Raw genomic sequence first — 27,327 nt, 5'->3', positions numbered from 1 at the left:
CGCAAGGGAGATCACTCTGATTTAACTGTAAAAATAGTGAATCACTCGAGATTCTTGTGTTTGCCTTTTACAGTTTTCTTGCAAAACCAACTGCATCAATGTAAGTTTATAATTTTTTAGCCATTTAAAACCACAGTAAGAAATCAAGTGATCTTTTCAAGAGATTCAAATGCTACAAATATTTTTATTTTGTAATTTCTTCTTGTTTTAAACAACTGACCAAGGAATGTTTTGTAGCAAATTAAATGTTATTGTTTTACCCATGTTTTTAAATTTATATAAATTACATGATTTTGAAGAAAAATGCTATTTTTTAAGCTTACTTTATTTATTTTAAAACGAATGTAAAGTTTACTGAATCGTGTTTTACAAGCTTCTGTCATTCAATGATCTTTGAAAAATAATTATGAATGAAGGTAATTCAGTAAAACTTGCGGAGAATGCCCTGTTTTAAAAATGGAACGGAAATAAAGTTTCGTTCCGTTTAAAAAAATTTTTAAATTGCGTATGCGCCCAAAAAATCGAAAGTAATTGATAAACTAATAAAAATTAAGTTACAAAAATGTAATCTCGTAAAGTCGATGTAAACCATTGGGGAGAGTGGGGCTTACTATAAATATTCCATTGTTAAAATGGATAGCACGAAAAGAGCGTTCTCCGCAAGTATTTCTTGTTTATAATTTGTGAAGACGTACAGAAAACGCAATATTACGGAAAGACTTCAACTAAACAGCACTTTAGTCTTCATTTATCGCGGTGTTTTTCTATCGAGTACACACAGTATATTTCAGATTTTTTCATATCGCCACTCTAGCAAAACTTTATTTTCTTAAGATTCCCCCTTTAAAAGAAGCGTAAAAAAGAAAAGAAAAAAGAACTCGTCCACCCATCGGGAGTGGGGTCACTATATAAATGGGCTATTCAGAAATATAGGCGATCCTAAGTGCAACCGGTGTCAGGTGAAAACCTAGCTTCGATGTGAAAAAGTTCCGATTGTCAAACCGGACTTCCTGTTTTAGTTTAAAATAAATCTGTAAATTTATTTATGTATAAAAAAATAAAAACGCATTAAAAAAATTTCCACATATTTTCTTGCGTGTCAATTTACTCATTTATTTTAAACTAAAATAGGAAGTCCGGTTTGGTATCGGAACATTTTTCACATACTAGGTTTTCCCCGGGCTACACAAAGGGTCGCCTGTGCATCTGAATTGTCTATAAATCTATTTGGGGATTTAGTTCTCTCCTACCGCAAGGACTGTGACACCAGGGTTGGAAAGTGGGATTGAAACAGTCAGTGTTCCAGAGGAGAAGCACTCTGACCCTGCAAAAGATGCCTGTGCAGTGCAGCACTGCAGCACTCAGCAGTCAGTGCAGTCGGCATTCACGGCAGGTGATTATTAGCAATTATCTAAATGCAAAACCTAGGAGGAGGGACCTTCTAGAACTGTACAGGACCAGAACCATTGCAATCAATAGGGGCCAAGTCATTATAGGAATGGTCTAGGGTACGAGGAAAAAAAACATGGGTCGAAGCGTGATTTATGTACCCCCCCTCCACCTCCTCAAGTGGTAAAAACAATATGGAACTTTAAATGACTTCTGTCTTTCAGTGGGTGACAATCACCATCGGTTGCTATGACGACGTGACGATCCTTCTTTGTTATTTTATTAAAATAACAAGGAAGAATAACCACGTAGGCGTAGTAACCGTCTGATGAATCATTTAAACTGATTCAGGAAATAAAGTTATTTAAATAAGTGTTGTTTTTGGTACTACTACAATTTATCGCCGAAAATAGAAACGTCATTGTTTTTCGGGCACCTGTCGTCAGAATCAGAAGGAGAAATCGGTATTTTAAACTATGACTGAAGTAAATAAATAATAAAAAAATATAAAACTACTTGATCTTTTATATTTTCATCTAAGTTTTTCATGTTAGGTTAATAAAGTCTGTTTTTGAAAAAATAAAACATGTTTTCGACATTCTTTTATGAAAAGAAGTCGTTACGTTAATAATTTATTATTTTGTATTAAAAAAAACATGTTTTCAACATTCTATTAAAAAAAAAAAAGGTTTTGTATTACTGTACACATAGATTCGAAAAAGTTGTCAAAAAACAAATATATAACAAATAAATGTTATCAAAGGCAAGATAAGTTACTTTTCTACCAAACTGGATATATTTTTTGTGTTTTTATTTAATGTAACATGTTTATTCAGCTCGAAAACCATACAGTGTTTACCGATGTATTGGAACATTCAAGATGGCGTCTTATTCTCTCTTTAACACGGTAAGTGTGGGAAAAGGTGTTATAAATAAAAAACCATACAAAATACTATTAAAAACCCGCCGAATATATGTCAACCTATGTCACGGTAACATATATTGAGCGAGTTTTTAACAGTATTTTATCCGGTTTTTTATTTATAACATCTTTTCCCACACTTACCGTGTTAAAGAGAGAATAAGACGCCATCTTGAATGTTCCAATACATCGGTAAACACTGTATGGTTTTCGAGCTGAATAAACATGTTACATTGAATAAAAACACAAAAAATATATCCAGTTTGGTAGAAAAGTAACTTATCTTGCCTTTGATAACATTTATTTGTTATATATTTGTTTTTTGACAACTTTTTCGAATCTATGTGTACAGTAATACAAACCCCCCAAAAAATGTTGATTTAGCGTTTCAACATTTGAACAATGCTCGGCTTAATCTGATGATTGCCAGCCAAGCCCGAGCCATAATTGCCGTATCCGGGTCAAATTCTGCAAGAGTACCAAAAAAGAAAAACTGTTTTAATAATTTCATATCTTTTATAGGGGTATCTCTTTTGCAGCTATAATTTAATGGCATATTCAATACTTGTATTATATATATATTATATCATATATTCAATAATATTTAATACGGCATATTCACTCATTGTAATCATTACTAAATGCCGGAAGTAGACGGCTAGAGCCAATTTTGCGTCTCCTGATGGAGAAAGTTCTGAGTTAGGGTTTGTTTTTTTTAAGTATTGACTTTAAATATAATAAATAAGAATATCCATATAGTTTATTTTTTATATATAAACTAGCAGGCTATCCGGCATTGCCTGGTCGTAAAAGTATACTTAAATATTATATTTTAATCATGTAGATTTGTATTATAGAGCAAATTCGCTATATACATGTAGATATTAATAAGTCCCTCTTACCTTTTTTTTTTCTTTTCTACACCACAAATATCTGTGCATGAGGTCGCCAAGCTAATCAAAAACCTTAATTCCAGTAAAGCAACTGGCCCTGACGGCATTCCAATTATATTGTTGAAAAAGCTTCAACCAGAACTTGCCCCCATACTTACAAAACTGTTTAAGTGTTGCCTTAAGGAGAAGTGCTTCCAAACACCCTGGAAAACCTCATCAGTATGCCCTGTATTTAAGAATTCAGGTGATAAGTCATCTTCCTCTCAGTACAGACCAATAAGTTTCCTATGTGTCATGAGTAAGTTGCTGGAATCCATATTAAATAAAGAAGTAGTCAACCACTTTAGCAGAAATAACCTTCTTAGTGACATGCAATATGGTTTCCGTTCTGCTAGATCTACAGCAGATGTGCTAACGGTTATATCTCATAGAATTAGTGAATCTCTCGGCAAAGGCTTCTTTTCTAGGGCAATTGTTCTGGACATATCAAAGGCCTTCGATAAGGTTTGGCATAAAGGCCTACTTCACAAGATTTCCAGCTACAGTCTAACTGAAAATGTTTTCTCAATTATTAAATCGTTTCTCTCTGATAGACTCATAAGAGTAGTGGTTGATGGGCAGAAATCAGAGGCCCACGATATTAATACTGGAGTCCCTCAGGGGTCCAACCTGGGCCTAACTCTCCTCCTGATCTATATCAATGATCTCCCAAAACACATACTTAAATCATTTGTTGACATCTATGCTGATGACACGACCATCTTTGGCAACACAGCAAAGGCCGTAAATGACAAAGTTCTCTCTGATTCTCTCTCCTCTGATCTTGAGCGCATGGTACAGTGGGGGAAGAGGTGGCTGGTTACTTTTAATGCATCTAAAACCAAGCTCCTATCTTTACATCATCAACGCTCTGATCCCCATCTAGCATCAATTGAAATGGATGGCTCTTGTCTTGGAGAGGCTCCATGTTTTGATAAGATTCTGGGATTGACCTTTACTCCTGATCTGAAATGGAACACGTACATCAAGTCTTTTGCCAAGGCCGCTGGAAAAATGGTAGGATCCTTCTACTGCTTGAGAAGATATCTCACTGCTGATGCAATTCTATATCTATATAAAAGCCAAGTACGTCCAAGGATGGAGTACTGTTGCCACATCTGGGCAGGAGCTGCTAAAAACAGTCTATCCTGCCTTGACAAAGTACAAAATAGACTTTGTGGCTTGAGGGATGCCCTTTTCTCTTCCCTGCAACCTCTCTCCCACAGAAGGGACGTTGCGAGCCTGTCTTTGTTTTATCGTTATTTCCATGGCAAGTGTCTGTCTGAGCTCCAATCTCTGGCCTCCCCTTGCTAATATTTCATGAAAAACACCCGTCTAGCTGAAACCTTGTCAGTAATTTTCCCCACTCCTTATCTGTGCCTAAATCAAAATGTAGATTCCATGAACAAAGCTTCTTTCTTAGAAGTGCACGCCTGTGGAACTCTGTTCCGTTTGCCTGTTTCCCACCTGACTACAACTTGGATGTTTTCAAGTCCAACATAAACAAATTCCTGATAAACCGCCTCCTTAAGTAAGACACTTTATCAAATCTCCATTACTAACGATTACTATGATATTATCCCATTGATTACTGTACACGCAATGACCCTTATCCCCAAGTGGCTTCCGGACCTTGATACCATGTAAAAAGAAAGCAAAAAAAACATGGTAATGATTTCAAAAGTTAAAAAAAAAAATGATTTTGGTGTTATCAGCTAAAATTGAAATCAAAACATTCAGCCTTCGTTCGTTACCATCTGAGTTATCATCAGAGAGATAAAAAAGGCCAAAAATTAAGCAACTTCAAGCTAAAAATGTATATGTAAAAATGTAAGCATGTTCAGAAGTTGATTTACTCCTGCCAAGATCAACTATTTTCTTTTTCAATTGTGACTCCTTAGTAGCTATTTTTACAGGCTGAAAAACCAAATCGAAAGTGTTCTTGAGGTTCAAATGCCTTATATATCAAGTTCCAAGTCTGTAGATTAAGTATTCAGAGAGGAGTTTAGTAAAGACGTTTTGCACACACAGAGATTTAATGTCACTTATATATGCATATATTTATTTACTTATTTAAATATATCTATCCATCCATCTATATATATATATATATATATATATATATCATATATAGAGAGATATATATATAAATATATATATATATATAGAGAGAGAGAGATCTAAAATAAATACACTGAACAAAAGCAAAAAAACCCAGTTGTGTTACATTAATCAGCTGAAGGAGTATCCCAGATTATTTTTTGATGGGCCAAGGAAGACACTCTTAACTGGAACTGAATGTACAAAAAATCTCCGAAACAGCACCAGTGAGGGGAGGAGGTAATGCTTTCATTCTTTTTCTTTCTTTTTTTGAAGAGTAGAGTGTAATGTTCCTCTCCTGGGTGACACTAAGTAACCTGAATGATCCAGTCGGAGACATCATGAAAATTAATGACGAGCCTTTCGTCATGTAAGTCTAAACTATTTTTAGAATTTCAGCATGGCAACAAGAAACCATCTAGTCAGAATAACCCTTTCATGTTCAAAAGAGAGTCGCCAACCTGATAGGTCCTGAACTGTCATCTAGGCTTCAGCCTCTGTCCCTTCGACGAGATGTTGCATCCCTCTGCCTGTTCTACAAATACTTTAATGGTGAATGCTCTGACGAAATGCAAACACTTGTACCTCCCCGATGTAACTACCCCTGACAAACCCGACAAGCTACTAAGTCTCATCCCTTTACAGTAGAGATCTCTAGGTGCAAGAAAGCCTTTTACTCCAATAGTTTCTTCCCCAGAACTGCGGGTCTTTGGAACTCCCTTCCGGGATTCTGCTTTCCCAACTGCAATGATATGCAGAAGTTCAAGTGTAATGTTAACAAACATCTTTCTACTCATCTCCCTTCATAATGACCCCGCTAATTAAGTCCCTGATAGTAGCCCCCTGCCTTGTTTGGGGTGAAAATTGAATAAAAAAAAAAATTTTTGTAAATGTTAAATGTGAGGGCAACATGCTTTGGCTGGGGTACATGCAAGAGATTGAAGAAATTAAAAATCAGTGAAGTCAAGCCTGAGGATGTGAACTTCAACCTGAGTCGACTGCTTGTAAAATCAAGATGGTAAGCGAACAAAGATTTCGCTTAAAAAAAGTAAGTTTGCGAACCTGTGAAAAACAGCACAAAGATGAGAATGTTTTGCTTTGTGGGAAGCAAAAACTTACAAAAATATAATTTGAACTTTTAATGACTTTAAAATTGGTGCATTTCGGCATACTTGGTGACTTCCACTTTAACAGCTATTGGGATTATTATTTTTCTTTTCATAGGTTTTTAATAGGGAGAGAGCTGGGTAGCGCATTTTTGCTAGTAGACTACTCACTTTTGTCATGGCCACCGAGACATAGAAGGCCTGTTAACTGAAACATGTCTGCAGGCAATGTAGGTAAGATTTGTCAAACTGTTTCTGTCGATACTATATGAGGGCATTTTTAAAACGAGCATTAAAACATGTTAAAAAAGAAAAGAAAGGAATCCAATTCGATTAATAATGAAACTGAACTTTATTCAATATAAAATATAAATATTATCTATGTAAAATTATGTAATTTTAATGCAATATAAATCTTTTTTTTAAAAAGCATCGACCTGATAAAACTGAATTATGAATTTAGGGAACAAACAATTAAACAAACATAAAACACAATAAATTCTTGGCCTTCGGGATAAGATCACAGTGTAATATCTGTTCTGATTCTACAATTCACCTTTTCTGTCGTCGGCCGGTGTAGGAGAAATCCTTCATGACAGAGACAATTTTTATTTTTGTTCCTATCCAGAGTGCCTCTTATTGGGGAGCTGGATTTTCCCCACAAGATTATATGTTGAACTATTTAAATAATTATTACTTTTAATACAGAATTTATATTTAAAGTTTTGGTTTTCTGTTCTATGTCTATTTGTTCCCATGGTTTCATCCAAATGTGTTGTGTATTTTCATCAGTTATATGGTTAGGAATCCTAAAAAATCCTAAAAACTAAGAAAATATAGTAAACCTCTATGATATTAAATCAGGGTGGTGGTGAATTTGGGAGGGGACATTATTATTATTATTTCACTCACTTGTGCAGATGATCGTACATTATCGCAACAGCCGTTTGTCATTGATTTCTCGTTGGCATTGGCCATTGGTGTTTCCTGGGGTTTGGGTGACAAAATGCCTCCCCAAGGTACCAGATTTGAACTGCACACTTCCAGTGGAGATCTGGTTAGTACTCTCCCACCTCGGATTTTTCATACTCTCTGACCCTTCAGAACTAGTTGGTGTGGCGCCAGTCGAGGTCATCTATAAAGTTTTTTGACACTTCACGGGGAATACGAACCCTGTGTAAACAGGTTTTAATTTAATGGCTTCTCCCTGAGGTTTTCTTTCACTTCGCATATATCTCATACACTTTTTTTGTAATCGAGCATGTATTTTATTTTTTGAATTTTTAAAATTTCTTTAATTAAATTTGATTCATGCTTTTATTTCGTGCTTGTTTTTATTTTATTTTCATTTCATTTTAATTTATTTTTATTATTATATATTTTCCACACTAATATTTTTATTTTTTGTTATATTTATTTTTTCATACATATTCAAATAATGCCTTTGGCCGTTTTTTCCCCTCAAATAGTACCTTCAAAAAAGTTTTTGTGATTAAATAAACCAATGAAAACCTTTTGCGTATGCACTTTTTAGGGAGAAACCATTAAATTAAAACCCGTTTACGCAGAGTCCATGTTCCCTGTGAAGCACCTTTTTTTATTATTGTTGTTGTTGTAATAATAATAATGGTATTTGTGCAGTATACGCACCATACTATATTTTAGATAGGATTTTCAAATTAAATTTTATGGTATCTTTTTTTTTTCATTAAATTGTTAAGTGAAAGTGTAGAATAGTTAGAAAGCCCCCCCCCCCCAGATAAAATGCTATAAAACAAACAAACAAACAAACAAATAAAAACTTTTAAGAAATAAATTACGCCCGGTGCTAAAATATTGAATTCATTGATCATTTTTAGTTAAAAAAAAAAAAAACTGTCATGAAAAATGCTTCTAACTTTAAAATATTTTGAAATACTCCATGAAAAGTTTTATCTATTATTAAAAGAACGACTGAAAAATATTCTCACATAAAAATTGTTTGTTTTGCAGTTTTAAAAAAAAAAAAAAATGAAATATTCGACTTTCTTCGATAGGTATAAAATTAAAAAAACAATCCACTTACTGTTATATTTTGTTAGATTAAAATTATCACAATGTGCGATTATCATAATTGCAATTATATGATTATCCAAATGGAGAATTGTTTTTTCTCTTTAGGAGAATAAAAAGCATGCACAATCTAAGGCAATGAAAAATATTTTTTATAGCTATGTGGTTGAACACCGGAAATTTTCTTTATCTACATATTGATCTGGTAATGACATCATGCTGTCATGTTCATTGGCCTACTCTCTCGGTAGCCGTGCTTTTGTTCAGGTTTCTGAGTGAAAAAGGAAGCCATAGCCACAGTATCAGACACAGACTTTCTGTATATACTATTTCTATATTTCTGCATTGTCTTAATTATTATTAGTCCCCCAAGGTCACACTATTTTAATGGAGATGTTGATGCAAGGTTAGGGTTGTCCTCATAATGATTAGTTTTGCAATTAAGAAAGTAGATAAAAGCAAAAATAAGGCTATGACAAAGAAAAGAGAACAAACTATAACAAAAAGGAAATAGTTGATCAGCAGAACAAACATAGGAAGCGAGGTTAGTAGAAAGATAATGGGGGAGTGGTTCACCAAGATACACAAAGGCTATCTGAAATAGATTGTTAATCAAGGTGTGGCAGTAACTGGGACAAAGGACCGAACATAGAGGTCAAGATATTTAGAGTATAAAAGTGTGAGTGAGTTTTGCAACAGTTGACAACAGTTTACAGATTATGGAGAATCTTGAGTGGATAACAATTTGCAGTTGGGGACAGTTAAGGAAATTGCAGCTCAAACCAGATCAGGAAAACTTTGACCAACCCAAGATAAGTTGACTTCAGCCGATTGACAGTATTGGCCTTGACAAACAACTAAGATGTGGATGTTAGTGTTTGAGGGGTCATTTTCTGCGATGGTGTCACACACACACACACACACACACACACACACACACACACACACAAAGTGCGACAAATATTTGTAGAATGCGTCGGAGTCATTTGTTTCTTTTGTGTTAATTTTTTAAACTGGTGAGCCATTGCATGCCCCCAATGTGAAAGATGATAACACAGCCAGAAGAGAAGATGAGGGTGAAGAAAACTATGCAAACAACGTAGGGGCAATGGTTGTTGATAAACGGGAGCACATTGTTTCACAAACAATCACTTAAAGTTATGAGAATACTTTGGATATATAGATTTTTTTTATACCAATGCAAGAGGACATTTCAGGCATAAGAGGTCGTAATCTTGTTCTACCCATGTGGCTAATTCAGAACATGATTTTTTATGAGCACAGCCTTTTGTTTAATAATTTCTGTGTGTGAACATGACTTAAAAAAACACAATTGGTGTTGTTAGTTAGACATTGTAGCAGCAGAAATAATAACTGCAAAATAACGATATCTAAAATCATCTCATAATTGCTGACTTAAATGCTTAGATAGTGTTTGCTGACTCCATAAAAACTGCCTGAGCAACCCTGTTAGTATTTAGATGAATAGTGCTAAATTAATCCTTCCTCAAAGAGAGAAGGTAAAGCCTGGGAGAATGCACCTAGTAGGATTGCACAGAAGTATACCTACGCTTGATAGCAGAGCAGCTGGTGCCATAACAGTTCACCTCCTTGGATTGATTATTAATATATCCTTGACTCGTATGCAGTTTAAAAAAATTGATAAACAATGTTATCTACTCAAAAGGAATATCACATGATTAAATTGATGGTTAGCATTTCTGTGGCATCATCATCATCACCTATGGTTTTCATTACAGATGGCAACAACTATTGTCCAATCAACATTCGATGATATTGTATGTGAGAACATCAAAGAATTTGAAATGAACGTTAGTGAAGCAATGGAAGATGCTTTTCAACAGCTTGAATCCCAGGTAAGAAGAAAAATAATGTGTGATATATTCTTGTGTCAGCTGTTATCTACAAATAAGTAATGATTAAGGTATGAGCTTAGTTTGCACATTAATTTGCAGTTTGTTTACTTATTGTAATATTTTAATATTTTTATTAAATTTATCTTTTAATATTCTTGATTGTTAAATCTCCTTTTCCTTTAAAGTGTTAACTTGTTGAATAGCAACATTTATGAATAAGAAAAATATTTACTTTTAATTTTCTTTTGGAGTTTTTGTACAATAACGAATGGAGAAAACGTGTCTGTAATGATTTGCTGATAATGAGTAGTTATATTTTCATCTAAAAACAAAAATATTTGGCATTAAATTCCTTATAAAATCTATAGATGATGTTGGACAAAAGCAACAAAAATAATGATGTTTAATTACACCAGAAATTAAAATTAAAATTTATTTTAAAACTTTATTTAGTGGAAGCTTAAAAAAAAATATTTATATAAGAAAAACAAAAAAAAAAAAAAATATATCAATGAACTAGCATTGTTCAATTTTAACATTATCTGTTGTGGTCAGTAGCTATCAATTTTGCATGAAAAATCTTTATTTGTTTAAATTTGTTTAAATTTATCAAAACTTATATAAAAAAGATAAATTAACCAAAATTTCTCATTCCAAAAACTGATAAAAATCCATTCAACTCCCTTTTACCATTCTAGTTGACAAGAGTTCAGAATATGAACAGTTACATATTTCTCAAAATGAATGAAATCATAAATTCAATATCAGTTTTTTATCAGTTTTACCAATGACTAACGGGTGGGGGAGGGGAGCTTGCCGGTTGTAAAATATGCTTAAATATATTTTAATTCATGAAGATTTTGTATTTATTATTACAGAGCTAATTCTCTATTGAATATTATATTGTACCTAATATGTAGTACTTATTTCAAAAGTAAAAAAAAATGACTTCGGTGCCATCAGCTAGAATCGAAACCAAAACATTTAGCACATTCCCTACCATTTGATCTGACCCAACAGACAGATAAGAAAGTTTTAAAATTAGACTACTTTTAGCTATGATTAGTTTTACATATGTGAAAACTAATACAAATATGTCAGCAAGTTGAAATGAATATTTTGCATTGTAACTTGATGATTTCTTGATGCATTATCGAAACAAATATTTTACTCATTATAAACCAAACTTTGGTGTATGATTACTATTTACTGTTAATTTCAGTGTTATGCGACCAGTAGTTTAAGAGTTTATTGGTTAAATATTTACACACAGACATACATGCATACATCTACTGTTTTATTGATATTGATGAATTTAGTAAAAACTGAAAAATAGTTTTAAATAATACTCTATAGTTATTTTTTATTTTATACACATTGAATTTTATTTTTTATATATTTTATATATTTTTTCAAAGATTCATAGAATGTATTTAATCTGTAAAATTCTTGTTCTGTTATTTTTTTTTCAGTTTGCGCCATATTTTATTAAAAGAAATCACATGATTTTATGACTGGCTGACAAAATAATGGAAAATTTTCAATACCATATTTATGAATTAATTTGAAACACTGCTTCAAAATTGAAATTAAGTCTTTTATTTGTGAACATTATCCCCTCACTCTATAATAAAGACCAGTGTGTATTTATTTAATCAATGTCCCAGTGATGCTTGGAAAAATAGATTAACTCAAGAAATTATGTAACCAATTTAAAAAAAATTTTTTATTACATTTTCACCCCAAACAACTCACGTTGCCACTTAGGGGGCTACTATCAAGGACATAAGCTACAGGGGTACTATGTAAGGAGTTGGGCAGCAAGATGTCGGTTCACGTTACACTTGAACTTCTGCATGTCAGTACAGTTGGGGAAGCAGGGACCCGGAAGGGAATTCCAAAGTCTAGCAGTTCTGGGGAAGAAACTACTGGAGTAGAAGGCTCTCTTATATCTAGAGATCTCTACTGTGAAGGGGTAGAATTTAGCTGCTTGTCAGGGGTACAAGTGCTTGCAGTTTGTCAGAGCATTCACTGTTAAAGTACTTGTAGAACAGGCAGAGAGATGCAACATTTCGTTGATGGGACAGAAGCTGAAGCTTAGATGACAGTTCAGGACCTATCAGGTTGGAAACTCTCTTTTGAACCTTGTCCAGGAGTGAGAGACTAGTAGCAGATGCACTAGCTCAAATATGACAACAGTACTCCATACATGGGCGAATGGTGGCCTTATAGAGATACAGGATACTTTCGGGCGTTAGTAGCTTTCTAGCATGATAGAGAGAACCTACCTTCTTCGCAGTGGTCCTGGCAGTACTCTCAATGTAATTGTTCCAACTCAAGTTTCCTGTGAATATTAGGCCAAGGAGTTTAAAAGATGTACTTTCAGATGAAGAGTCTTTGGCCATTGCTATTGGTGGTAGAGAAGGTTTCTTGTAATTATTGAAGGAAACAAGTTTAGTCTTGGCAGCATTGAATGTGACTATCCATTTTTGTGGTCATTAAAACTCTATGAACCTCTTTCATATTGTAAAAGCAATCTTGAACAAGGAAATAAAAGGTATCCATATTTTTTACTATTACACCCATTATAAGCTTATCCCCACCCCCTAAAAATCAGATTCTGCATTTTTTTTTAGTGATTACATGTAAACAGCCTGAAAAGAATACCTTAATGAAGAAATATGAAAAAAAGTAAAGATTTTAGAGTGAAGATCTATATAAAAAATGAAACTCACTTTTTGAACAGTAAATGATGACATGTAACCAAGGTATTTTAAAAAAGATTTATCTTTGGAAAATATTTTTTTAAACAAGTTTCTGAATTGTACCCAGTTTAATAAAAATAACAAAAACAAAATAATCTTCACTTTCGAGTACAGGTTAGTTTTAGTTTAGTATTAGGGTTAAGTCAGATATACCTACAGTATATCTATGATCTCCCCCCCCCCTAAAAAAAAAAAAAGAAATATGTGGGTTTTTTTTTCATCACTTAAGAGAAAGTTCACCTTCAGTTTGTATTTATTTGTATGTTTTAATTTATTTTTAAAGCATGCCTTCCCCTCAATATTTTCTTGTATGGAAAAACCTAAATCATTTACAGTACCTTATTTTATTGTTTTTTTTTTATATTGAAAATATGGTTTTAATAATGTATCCATAGCAGAATTTTACTATATAAATTCTTTTATTTCAGCTGAGAAGAAATCCTTGTAAACTGAAGCAGTATTTTGTGTTGATAAATGTTTTCTCATTTGTTTGAAAGTACATGTTAAATAGTTTATATTGAGAGTTTTGTTTCAATAATGCAGAAGATATTATTTTTATTTCACCTAAGAATAAATCTTTCAATATTTATTTTGTTTGGAGAGACAAATTTTCACACATAACAACCTGACGCTATGTTTATCAATGAAATACTATCTTTTAAGAGACTAAAGTATTTATATTTGCTTCATAGTACTATAGATACACCTGAAAACAATTTAAAACACCAGTGAAAAAATGCAACAGTTTTTACATGCCAAAATGTACTTAAGCAGATGTGATCATTTTTGAATCCTGGGGTGATTTGTTTGTTAAAACATAACTCGTTAACCTAAATGTTTACTGATGCTATAAGTGTTAAGCTTTCTGAATGGCCAAATGATTATTCCCTAAATATGGAATATTTACGTGATTTAATTAAAATTCCCTTCGATTAATAAAGGACCTTTTGGGTAGCAATTATAATAATTATTTAGAAATGAGTAAAAATCGAAGCTATTTTCTGTATAGAAGATTTTTGTGAGAGTCAAATAATCGAATTATTTGGATTCATCATATTACTGTCCTTATCTTGAGTGTGATTTTCACAATGTTTCAGTCGATGTAACTTCTAACCTTTTTCATGTGTATTTTGTCGAACTCAAGAATGTTTCTGTCAAACTCGGGAATTTGGACAGAATTTCAAACGGAACTTTATTTAGTTTATGGGGGTAGCATTCTCTCATTCCATCATATATAACTGGATAAAGCTCCTCAGTAATTTGCAATGGTATTTTTTGGTATCCCACAGTGAGAATTGAACCTTCAACCATCAGAAGAGTATCACTTTTTTACAATTGATTTTTCCAATTACTCTAAACACTGCACCACAGGTCTTTGCGATAAATTGGAAAAAATATAGAAAATATTGAAAGAACAAATGAATGCATAATTTCTGAAAGATGCATGAGATGTTTGACTGATTAGATTGCAGAAGAGCTTAGCATACAAAGGTTTTATTTTCCTATGTTGTTTCAGTGTGCATGGGAAAAACAACTACTTTATTATAGAGGTAAATAAATATAAACTCTCTATCACACAAAAGTTAGCAAGTAAAAAATGTGCCTGATAAGGAGAAACAAGAAAGCAAATAGCAAGTCAAAAAATCTCCACCAACTGAAATAAATTTGAAAAGAAATCTTGCACTTTAAATGCAGTTGGTGTTTTTTTTTTTTTAGGTCATTAGAGATTATAATATTGATTTATATATGAAAAATAAAATTAGTGGCATAATTCTATGATTTTATATGAATATCAGAGAGAACATTAGCAAAGTATAATTTATTTTCTTATCGTAGTTGATGGAGATTGTTCATTGGTATTAAAAAAAAAAAGAAACAAAGTGGGTTTGTTGCCTTCACAATCTTGTGTTGTATATGCAACAACTAAGTTGCTCTCATCATTACAGAGACTTTACGAGATTAAAAATTATGTTTTTGCCACTGACTGTTCTCCTTGTATGTGTGTTCCTTCATGATTCTCCCAGCATATGTTGTTGGAAAGAAATGTAGATTTTTTTGTTAGCTATTTTATTTTTTGAACTTTACTGAATGCTATTAGAAAAGAGTGAATCCAATAATTGTCTTCATTATAGAATCTGAAGATTTCTTGTGTTTCAGTCTCATTGAATTATTTTATTTTTAATCACTTGAATTTTTCAGGGTGTCGACTTGACGGACATCGTTCAAGATGAAAAAGCATATGCCAATGCAAACGATGGTCCAATCATACATACAGTTGTATCACTGATAGAACAACTAAAAGGGACACTGGATGATGCCACTTATAATAATGCAGAAGCACAAACTATTCTTGATAAATTTGTAGCTGAATGTCTTGAAGCAAATGCTAAGAATTATCTTGCAGGAAAGTATGGCGCTTATGATGTTTTACTTGATTATTTAATCAGGTGCAAAGATTCTGAAGAACTTGAACTTATGGAAAAAGTCTTAGATTCTCTCCGAGTTCTTTTAACTGGTCAATCAAAACTCCTAAAATCAAGTGATACTCCTTTTTTCTTGGAGCTGGCTGAAGTCTACCAGAACCAAATAAATATTTTCATCTTAATTCTCAAAGTTATTTCTGTCTCGTGTATTACAAATGAAGCGAACAGGCAAGCATATGTAAATCACAAAATCGTAAGCAAATTGATCGATTTAATGCTCGTGTATAAAGGCGAAACCAATGTGGTGAAGGAAATCTGTTCTGTTTGGTGTGTGTTAACTGTTGATGATGATGCCACTGTCCCATTTGGTCAAAGCCATGAAAATTCTAAGTTGATTGCAACAGAAAGAAATGGACTAAAGCTGATACTTGAACTCTGTAAAGGTGAGTAATAAACCGCGTTTTTTTTTCATCCAAAGGAAAAACATGAAATCGTTAGAATTTTGATAATGTACCATGTTTGGCATCATGATAAGAATGTTCACCATGAGATCAGTGTTCAATCCAGTGTTCAATCAATCATATCAAAGACTTAAAAGATAGTACTTGCTTCCTTGCTAAACACTCAGCTTTATAAGGATAGAATCAAGAGCAAGTGGAGTAATTCTGGGAATGAAGTGGCGCCCTCCTTTACACCTCAATGTAGCAGCTAATGAAAAGGGAACCTTTGAATCACCCTCAACTATAGTCAGCCACTTAGCTTATCACTTTGATATCTTATTGATTATACAATTTGTATCTTGGACCTTCTCACAATATTTAATTATATCAAATCTGAACAAGAAAACGTTTGGTCCTTGTCCAGAATTCCCCCGAAATTAAAAAACAAAAATAAAGAAAAGTGTGTATGATTGTGTTGAAACGAAAATATCATATTCCAAAAATTGCGTAAATCAATCAAGTAGTTTTATTTTTAAATAAAAAAATCAAATATTATGAGTAACCAAAGAGCAGCTGCTTTGTCAGCTATTTTGAAAACAAATTAAAAAAAAACAAAAAAAGGGGGAGATACTCAACAATAATTCAAACTTACAAGATTGATGTTATAATTAGCATTATAAGTTGATTTTTTCTTATTAGATAATTGTTATTTTATCAAATTGCATGAAAAGAGCTATGTAAAAGATGCTTAAAACCGTTTGAATTATGCAAATACCATCAGTAGTTCAAAAGTTATGAGAATTTTAAGTGCCAAAATTTAGGCTTTTCTGTGGACATTTTTCTTTAGAAAAAGTGGGCTAAATTACGGACCTCAACATTTCAAGGAATTCAGTAATTTCGCCACCATTTATTTATTTTTCAAGCTATTTTCATGAAACTTGGCACTATATGTAAAATTGTGTGCTCTTTCTGATTATGCAGTCAAATCTGATGCATCTCTTTACCATAAGCCATGAATTATAAATCATAAATTTAATTTATTTTAAACTGGCACATGGTATCATACAGTGTGTGTCTATTTATGAACAAAACTAAGTATTATAGTAGTATTTAAATATAGCTTTCTTGAGAATAGACATTTTCCTGCCTCCTCATCAAAGGAGAGCTTAATCTTGGGTGTAGCCATTGAATGCCTAAAGAGCATTCATGGCCGGTATTTACTACTTCCCTAAAAAAAAAAAATTGGGTAGATATGAATTAATCTCAGAAATAAATCGAAAAAATTTTTCATATAGATTTTGGATTTCTGTAAAAGATGGAAATTCCCATAGTCGACCAGAACTTATGCATTTTGGAACCAGTCCAATTTTCCATTTTATAAATCCTCTCTATCTGGCCCAAAATATACCCCTATTTTCTGAGATGCAACCATAAATCGTACTCTACATGAATCCTCGATGTAACTTTCACAGTACCAGGATACCAGGAATCCTGATAAGCAACAATTATATATTCACCAGGTGATGGTAATTTTTGTCATTTCTATTGTTGTTTTACTGAAAATTCAAGTATGTAAACAAAGAAATAAAACGGTAATTTTGTACCTTGTTTCCACCTTAACATTTAAAATGATTACTTCTATAGGTTTTAGGGTATGCTGAAAACGAATATCGCATTTAAATTTTCTGCAAATAAGTAGTTTTCCAGATATTAAGCAATGTCATTTCTTATGTTATTGCTGGTGGCCATCTTCGTACACGCAAGCGCAACCCCAAGAAACTACGCACAAACGCGCATACCAAGATGGCCACCAGCAATAATGTAAGAAATGACATTGCTTAATATCTGGAAAGCTACTTATTTACAGAAAATTTAAATGTGATATTCGTTTTCAGCATACTCAAAAACCTTTAAAGGTAGTCATTTTAAAGAAAAATGTTAAGGTGGAAACAAGGTAAAAATTTACAAAATGCATCACAATGAAATTCTTTATCGAACCGCTTAATTATTATTATTATTATTATTATTTAGATATCCTCAGTAAAAAAAAAAAACGGGTTTGTTTTACAGATTCCAAAAAATGGTCTTGACAATGAGTTAAAAATAAATTCAAATTTCACAATATTTTTTTTATTTAATTGTTAGGTGAAAGTACAGAATAATTAACAAAAAACACCCCCCCTTCCCCATGTTAAGAATGGCTTTCTAAATAATAACGTTATTATTTCAGCATGATAGCATAAGTGCACAAGTACCTTTTATTTGTTATGTATTTTTTTTTTTACCACTAAAAACACAATTCTACCTTAAGTACAAATAAGAAGTTAAACGCATGTACTTTGTACATTTTGTTGTTTTTTAATGTTTTTAGTGCATGTGTACTAAAAGCGTTAAAAATAACAAAATAGTATTGTTTGGAAATCAAATTTGAAAAACTCAAAAATAATTTTTTAAATTGACAAACTCAGAATAAAAAAATGACTCGTCTAGTAAGACGAAAGCAGAAACACAGTTTTCTATTTTTAAGAGAATGCTTTAGTCAGCTCAGCGCATTAGCACTTAGCGACTGTTTTTCTGTAAGCGGATTTGATTTCTATAAAAGATAACATTTTCAAGAAAATTCCGCGCAATTAATAATTATCAAATATTTATATATTCTACATGAAAATAATTCTGAAACTATTATCTATATGAAAATGGATGATATATGCCGATTTATCTTATCAATTTTGAAATATTCTTCGTCAACTTTGCTCGGTCGTAACTTTGCTTACTGTGGTCGTAAAAATAAAAATCAAACACCCGTAGAGATGGACTTCTTTGTTTATATAGCATGTAAAATTTCAGCCATATCCAATCAAATTTAACCCCGTGCATATGTCTTCAAACGTAATGTATAAAATGAAAACATAGAAAAGTGTTTCCTTTTTTGTTGTCTTGTCATTTTTTACCGTTTTTTCATTTTTAACTTGGAGCATAAAATCATTGAACGCATAAAAAAAAAATAAATTAACATCATTGGAAAGCTTATTATATTCTCTTTTCATCAATGTAATTTTTTTAAAAATTGACTTGTTGAAGCACATCAGGTATGTAATATTGCCGATGTTCACGAAAATACAGCATATTCTTGTAATGCTATTGTAATGCCTTTGAATCCCCATTAATTGCTTAAAAATTTTTCTTTTTTTAAAAAGTAAAACTACTTGACAATTTACAACAAACACCAAATGTTTTTTTTTTTCACCATTTTTCACTTTTTGTTGATTATATCACAATTTGCATTTTAATAAAATTCTTACTTTTTGCATAATTCTTCTGATTATTGCATGTTTCTTGAGATATCTTTCAAACATTTACAAATTCCTGATGAGTTACAATCATGATAGCAGCTTACTTAAGTGTAGTATCTGTGGTGATACAATTAACGTCCCCCTCCCCCCAAAGTGTTAGGAATTAAAAACAACAGAGAGGAAAAAAAAAATAACAAAAATAGGAAATAAGTTTAATAAAAGGTATAGGAAGTGAAGTTAGTAAAAAGATAATGCAGAGGAAGTTTATTGAGGCACAGAAAGGCAGCTAAAATCTAGAGTGCCTATTTTTTGAGAGAGCTAGATTTTCCTCACATTACACCTGATCTTGTGCCTAACTCTGCCTTTATGGGTAGGCAAGTAAATGTGAAGAAATACAATTGTTGAAACATTATTTACATAACAACCATAATCTAGATAACAGTACAAATTACACTTCATCACAAAAATGTTGTCATGTTCGAAATTGTTAATTTTTTTCTTGTAGATTACAATAAAGATGCATCGATACTGAAGGACCTGTTTGTTACACTCAGTCGGTTGTTAGTGCGGACAGAATTCTGCCAACAAATTTTGGATTTGGGTGGAATTCCATTTTTATTATCTGCCTTCAGAGAAAACTTAGACAATGCAGTAAGTATTTTGGTTATGAAATAATTTCCTTTTACACACAAAGTGTTTGTTTTTATTTCATTGAATTTAATCAAATATTTTTCTAAATTTTGAAAGCTAAGTTCTAAATATTCAAAGTCGATTTTAAGTCCATCATATTAAAAATTGCATTCCAAATATTTGTAATTTCATAAAATGTTTTCCTTTATTTTAATCTGTTTGTATTTCTTCAGTAGTTTTGATTTTAATATAATTTTCAACCAATCATAATCACGGAAAACAAATTTTGAGGAATTTTGTGTTTTTGTTTCATTAACATTTTCACGCTCATGTCTCATCATGTTCAGTTTAAATGGATACATTCAAGATTTGCAATATTTTAGCCCACAGGCAAGTATATTTTGGACGTTGATCTTTTCAATTTATATATTTCTTTTACAATTATTTCAGACAACATATTTTCTTATAGATTTCTCTTCAAATAAAACCAACATCTCAAATTTACTTACACAGTTATGCTCTCACACTAAAAGAAGTGCGATACCTTCATAGAACAAATATTTTCTTTGGAAATATTTTGTATTGTATCTTACGTTAATAAAAAAAAAACAATAATATAATCATTGCAATAAATAAGAAAACTAAATATCATGACTAAACATAAATGTTTATTTGCAATCAGAGAATAAAATATTACTAATTATTTGCTTTTCATTTATTATATTGTAGAAAATATCTTGGTCTACAAGTATTTCTTACGAGAATAAGTATAAAATATCTTCAAGATTATTTACAATTCTATTTTTCAAACGGTTGGCATCATATGTTTTATTTATATGCACATACTGGGACCTACAGAGAAACACTTTTTTCGATTCAGTTTTCTCTTATTTTGGGGGAAGTGATTATCAAGTTTTTTACTGTAATTTCTGATTAGCATTTTTTATTATGAGGAAACTCACACTCTCCAAAAATTTTAAAAAAATCACTAGATTGAAACAAAATTAAAATTGCCTCAGTCTTGAAGGATTTCTCATTCATGGATCCAGGATCAATCCTTGTTAGAGTTACGTCAAGGACTCAAAAATTGTATTCAGTACCTCCTTGCTAAACAGTTAAAATTATAAGGCAAGAGTCACTAGTAAGTGGAGCAAGCCAAAAGAGTGACACCCTCCTCTACATCTTGGTGGAAAAAAGCCATGGAGTTGTCTTTGACTAGAGATGGTACTTTATATAATTTTATGTTCTTGAATTTTTGAGATGAGGATTGATAATTCGCTGTATTTGTATTCTTCGGACTACTGTTCTCATCTTTCTTGTTTCAATCTATCTAGTCATGGCTGACGGAACAAGAGTATGCTACCCCCATGGATTAAATGAAGGGTTCCATTCAAAATTTTGTGCAGATTACCAATTCTGACAATATATACCTGAAGGTCGAAGGTTACATTGACCGGAATATTGTGAAAATAACACTAAAAATGAGAACAGTAGTTTGAAGAATCCAAATATGATTGTATACTTGTTTTCTACTTATTTAAATCTGATAAACCTTTGATTTTAAAAATAACAGATGAGTCTAACAAACAATTGTGTCAAGCATGGCACAAAAATTCTTGTAAATCATTTATCGTTTGGTTTTAAATTTTTAATCAAGTTCCATATTGAATTAATATCTACACAAAATTGACTCATGTTTGACCAACCTGGACATTCTAATGGATATTGTCTTTGATTCCTCACATTGTACACCAAGGGTCGTGTGTAAAAATGATCTCTCCAAGCTCATGGCTAAATCTGACCAATTTTCTTTATTTGTTTCAGGCTATTTGTCAACAGGTCATGGTTGTACTTAAACATTTGGCAGGCAACGATATTGTAAAAGAAGCAATTATTACTGATGGCGCAATGGATATTATTGTTGCTGCCATGACTAAATACGGCCGAAATGCATATTTATGTGCAGCTGGTTGTGCATTGCTAGCTGCACTCGCTCTACGTTGTCCACCTAATGCTGAAGTCATCATGGCTGCTAATGGAGCAGAACTTATCGTTCAGACAATGAAACTTCATCCCGATTCACCTAATGTTCAGGTAGCATTTTTTTCTTTTGCATTTAATTTTACCAATTTACTGGAGTGTCAAAGTTATTAGAACTTTACAAAACTTCACTCAAATATTTCATTTATTTTTTAATTGGAAAGACATTTTTATACAACAGTATTTCTTTTATTCAATCAGATGTATGCCAAGAAAATTGCATGCCAATAAAAAATTATTAGATAAAAAATATTTAATAACACATTACTATTCATTTTGAAATAAATTTTCAGGTTTTGCAATATGTCTATTAAGACAAGAATATGCTTTATTTTACTTACAAAATATCCTTTTATTAATCAAGCAGTCATTGATATGTTTCAACCCTTATTGTTAAAATAAGATTATTTTCATTTTTACTAAAGATAATGTCAGTTATGTTTCAACATAATGTAAGGATTTATTATGAATGCATAGTTTACAATCATAAAGATGTTTTGTTATTGTCAATTCAGTTAAAATTATAATCAATGTAGAGAAAGTGAAGTTTAGAAAATGGCTTTAAAAACACAAAAAAATCTGTAGCAGTTAACAAACTATTTACTATAAGCGAATCAATGCCCGGTGCCAAATGCCAATCGGTTGGCAGGACGCATTGATTTGAGCTGTCCCCTTAAAGACTATTTTTAGCCCTTTGGGATCTCAGTTGCGATCGCCAGAGACGCCAGCAAGCGACCTATATAGACCTCTCTCACTCACCCCTCCCACTGCTACTTGTTGACGAATGCAGTCTGATGGCAGACGACACCTTCAAACAGACATTTACACTTTCTTTCTTTCTCTCCAGTTAGAATACAATCTCGCCTTTTTTAAATAAACCCTTTATTATTGTTTTGTTAAAAGCAATGTCGTTTGGCCTTGTGTTAATTTAAGTAATTATTAGGAGAGAAATGCACAACATTTCCCTCCTATATATCCTCACTTTCAAAAATGCCAAACGCACAAATTTCGATAATTAAATCTATTTTCAGCTTATTGTAGAAACATAGTAGTACACACTGTCAGTGTTATCTTGTCTAAAACATTCTAAGTTCATTGTTGTCTGAGGCATCCCTATTGAGGAATGCCAATGGAGCTGACCACGCATAATGTAAAGGGCAGAGGGCACTTCCTCTAATGTGCTGACTTTTCAAATTCCTACTTGACAAGGAGGTAAATAAGATGCCACATGAATAAAAAGTGATTTTTAAAGACAGAAAAATGACCCCCCCCCTAAAAAACAAACGATTTCTAAAGATGAGAATACATTGTTACAAGTGATGTACAAATTTTATGCCATCTATGGTTATTGTATGGTTTCAAATCATTTCAACAAACATATAAGCCATGCTTAGTAATTGTTATGAAATTAAAGTGTTTCACATGGATTATGGACACTTGAAGATTGGAGTCAATTTCATTTTTAAAATTAATCTGCTTTGTAATCATTTGCAGTGCATAAAACATTGGAAAATTTCCTGATCTGATGAATTCTGAATTTACCAGAATATAGAGCTTTGATATTCATATATGAAAAACGTATTGAACATCAATTCGTTGTACACAGAAACCGGAAATATCAGAGTTCCATTTTCATGCTAAAAAAGTTGTGGAGAACTTTTGTATCCTTCACCTATTAAAATAAATAAATACAGCCTAAATATTGATGCAATAGGCAATTGATGGGAAATAATAGTTAAGAATCTTATAGAAAAGCCATTAAAGAATTGATGAAAAATCTGATTCTTTGAGAGAAAGCCATCCAAATATTGACATGTTTACTCATTAACAAAACGGAGTAAAAATAAACTTATTGTCTTTATATTATTCTGACTACTGTTCTGATCTTGAATGTTATTCTCATGTTGTGGCTGATGTAACCTAATTTTCTTCTAGTGCATCTTGTCAAACTCAGGAATCTTTATGTCAACAAATTGAATATGTACAAAATTTCAAACTAAACTCTTTATTTAATCCACGAGAATAGATTGTTTTGTTCTGTCAACCATGACTGAGTTTGACAAGGCTGAAGGTCAGTAGCTACATTGGCCGAGATGAGAACAGTAGTTCAAATTTAAATTATCAATCCTTAGCTAAAATATTTCTCGGTTATATTTTAGCTTTCATAGTAACATTATAAACCGGTCTTAAAATTTTGTCATTAGTCTTTAAGTCATACTTCATAAAAGTTTGTTTGAAATCTTTTTCACAAGAAATAAAACTGTTTTATGTCAGTATATTTGATGATGCTTTAAACATTAAACAATTGACTACTTTCTTTTTCATTTCAGAAACTGGCTTGTATGGCAGTTCGTAATTTAGTGGCGCGCTCCCCAAATAACTGTTTACCATTTCTTGAATTAGGTATTGAAGCTTTGGCTAATAAAGCTTTAAAAAAATATAGCAGTGATGAAGTGAAATCAGCTCTGCGAGATCTTGGCTGTAAAGTGGATCTGAAGGAAATCTGGAAAGGTGAGAAAGGGAGCATTCCACAGTAGGACACAAATAAGCAGTGGCTTTTAAATTTGTACAGGTTTACAGTGGACATTATTGGAAACATTTGGATCAATTTTCTGATCTATCCAGGGTTTAATTTTAACATTACAAACCTTCCATTCATTATGAGACAAAAACATCTATAACTGCAAAAAAAAAAACTACTCTGCTGAAAGAATGTAGTCATAAAAATGACAATTAAGCGTATCTAAATCTGAACAGCTTGTTTCAAACAATACTGAAACAGTTCCTATTGGACCAAACTCATAGCTTTTTTTGTGGCTAAAAGCTTTTAGGATACATTCACAATGTGCTTGACTTTAAAAAAAAAAAAAAAAAAAAAAGATACAAGATTTTATGAAAATCTTGTTGAGAAATGAATAAAAAAAATAAAAAAATGTTTGGGTAAATTTTGTTTATAAATAGCATGTTTACCATTTCTTGAATGTGAATATGAATAATTGTTTTAGGCTGCTCAAACCAACCATGGTTCCAATATTTCATAAAAAAATATCACTTGATCATAGGGAAAACATTAATTTAAAGTTAATTTTAAAACCAAAATCAAAAGTATATTTGCTGATTTTAAGTAGTTTACAAGAAGCCATGTATCTGTCATTGTATTTCCATAGAGGTATACAAGTAGAATAAATTGAAAGCTTTTTATTTTTAATTCTGACTCGGATTTTATAATTTAAAGGAATGCCCTTCTTATAATTTAAATTAAAATACGGAGCAGTTTTATCTTAATCTAATATATGAAATTATGTTATTTTATCAGATTTTAAAAGTTGGACCCAAATAGCATTTAAACTGACAAATTAAACTGATTCTAAATGGCCACTTAACATTTTTTATTGTTGTATAATGTTATTTTTGAGAAACTAACATACTTTGCTACAATTTATATAAAAAAAATACTTATTGGGTCAGGGAATTGGTAATGAGGTACATTTTAAAAACACCTAAAATTAAATAACGAAGGGGAATAACTCATTATTTTAGTTCTCATATGTTCTCATTATTTTCTTTATAAACAATTGCAAAAATTAATTTGTCATTTAAATACAGTTGAATTATTGAGCTATTGAATATTTTTTTTATTATTTTTTATGTCTCGTTTTTTTTTTATTAAATTAAAAACAGATTCACCTTTAGTTTAGATACTGAAACTCAAAAAACGCTTGGTTTTTAGACATATTCACAGGTTGGTAGTGATGAAGTATTAGAAGACTCGCAGTAAAGAATATTTCTTACTGGATCCACTCCCCTCCCCCAATAAAATAAAAAAATAACTATCAAAACCATATCATAATATTTAGAAAAAGAAACACTGTTGTAAATTTAATATGCAAACCTTATTAATTTTTTTCTTACATAGTAAGAGTTAAAAAAGTTTCTTTACAAATATTAACAAAAATCAAACTTTTTGAAATACAGAAAGTTCTACAATTTTTAAATGCTCACCCAATCTAATAACATATCAATAGTAACAAATTTTATATACATTGTTAAATCCTAGTCTTTTGCAATAATCTCTTTTCAGTTTTTATTTTTGCTCCTTCTGCTGGCTTCACTCATTTCTACACATGTAGCAATATTTAGATGCTAGTGTGTAAAAATAAAGTTCGAATTGAAAACTTCCATATAGGGGTAAAAATTAAAAGAGAGAAATTTTCTATTAGAAGTTGAATTGGCGCTACTTTTTAGGCGGTTACATCACATGCAGGAGACTGAGATGTGACTCGTAAGTAGATCAGATCTTTCTCACAGTTTCCTCTCGCATTGATCGAGAATATTATGTGTATGCATACTGTAAAGAAAAAAAAATGAAACTCAAATAATTTTGTACAATTGTTTATCTCTTCTTCTATCTTCTCTTCTAATAATAATATAATAAAAAGATAACGATTTCTCCCTTTCTGCAAGTTTTCCAGATATTACACTTCCTTGTATCATATCTTCCTATATAAATTCCAGCAACATTCACTCTGCCAGACGTCACACATATAGGTGGGGTGGGGTGGGGGATAACAATACTCACCCCCTCAAGACTTTTTCCTCTCACATTCCCATCATCCATCATTTCACATTACCAACGGCAGATTTTTTCAATTTTTTTGTTTAATGTTTTCTCTTTTTACCACACCTCATTTTCAACAAAAATAACAAACGTCCCCTTTTCAATCATCTGACTTTTCCAGTGATTTCATTGGTTGTTTTTCATTCCATTATTCTCCCGATGTTCTACTATTTGCAAATGATTAGATAGCATATAACTGAATTAAAATATGGCGTTTCTAAAAACGTTACACGCATTTTTTTTGTCTAATCGCTGAACGATTTGCCCACAAAGTTTTATACCAATGGTCACGCGTCAACAACAACAGTATACGTGTTCTTCCCATTACAGTGCCGTCACGCCTTTTTTTTTTTCCTAGCGTTACATTCATTCATCGGATTTCAATAGTCATCAATTAGCCAGTTCTTGCATTTTGTTCTAAAATAAACGTCATTATACTGTGCAATTTCAGCAATAAATATTTACATTTTGATATATGTAATTCACATCATCTAAACAATAAAGTCATTTAAACAAAACTAAACAATTATATACCAATGAGGTTTGCATTTGTTTTTTTATTCGGTCTTGTCCCACAACAAAAACAATGTTTTTTTCGATAAATTGTTTTACGAATAGTGTATAATGCAGTATACACACAAAACACAGGAATATTTTTGCTTCACTTATGTTCTGAATCATTTGGCTAGGACCAAAGTGTAATATCTATTCTTACACTCAGCTTGATTTTTCCTTTCCCT

At 31.8% G+C, this 27,327-nt stretch overlaps 1 protein-coding gene across 5 annotated transcripts; it reads left to right on the top strand.

Annotated features, from left to right (window-relative positions):
* On the top strand, positions 1 to 24,855 carry LOC145284748 (armadillo repeat-containing protein 6-like). Of its 5 annotated transcripts, none has more exons than XM_080133703.1 (6): positions 1 to 100; positions 10,262 to 10,378; positions 15,343 to 16,009; positions 19,805 to 19,950; positions 21,754 to 22,023; positions 24,300 to 24,855. In XM_080133703.1, the coding sequence occupies exons 2-6, from the start codon at positions 10,262 to 10,264 to the stop codon at positions 24,504 to 24,506; spliced, it is 1,407 nt and encodes a 468-aa protein (XP_079989829.1). In that variant the 5' UTR covers positions 1 to 100; the 3' UTR covers positions 24,507 to 24,855. The 5 variants fall into 5 exon arrangements, with proteins under 5 accessions (XP_079989829.1, XP_079989828.1, XP_079989831.1 ...); XM_080133702.1 differs by lacking the exon at positions 1 to 100 and adding an exon at positions 1,704 to 1,874; XM_080133705.1 differs by lacking the exon at positions 1 to 100 and adding an exon at positions 1,835 to 1,853.
* The last annotated feature ends 2,472 nt before the right edge of the window (positions 24,856 to 27,327 follow it).

This window comes from Euprymna scolopes, chromosome 9 (assembly GCF_053919585.1).
Source record: "Euprymna scolopes isolate OS-2025 chromosome 9, ASM5391958v1, whole genome shotgun sequence".
NCBI classification, from domain to species: domain Eukaryota; kingdom Metazoa; phylum Mollusca; class Cephalopoda; order Sepiida; family Sepiolidae; genus Euprymna; species Euprymna scolopes.
This window is presented reverse-complemented; position numbering and strand designations above follow the sequence as displayed.

Excerpts from the sequence above, each read along its gene's own strand:
- LOC145284748 (XM_080133701.1), top strand. The coding sequence starts at position 7,456 with ATGCCTCCCCAAGGTACCAGATTTGAACTGCACACTTCCAGTGGAGAT. Across the intron at positions 7,507-10,261 it reads ACACTTCCAGTGGAGATCTG|ATGGCAACAACTATTGTCCA; the intron begins GTTAGTACTCTC and ends TTTTCATTACAG. Across the intron at positions 10,379-15,342 it reads TTCAACAGCTTGAATCCCAG|GGTGTCGACTTGACGGACAT; the intron begins GTAAGAAGAAAA and ends TGAATTTTTCAG.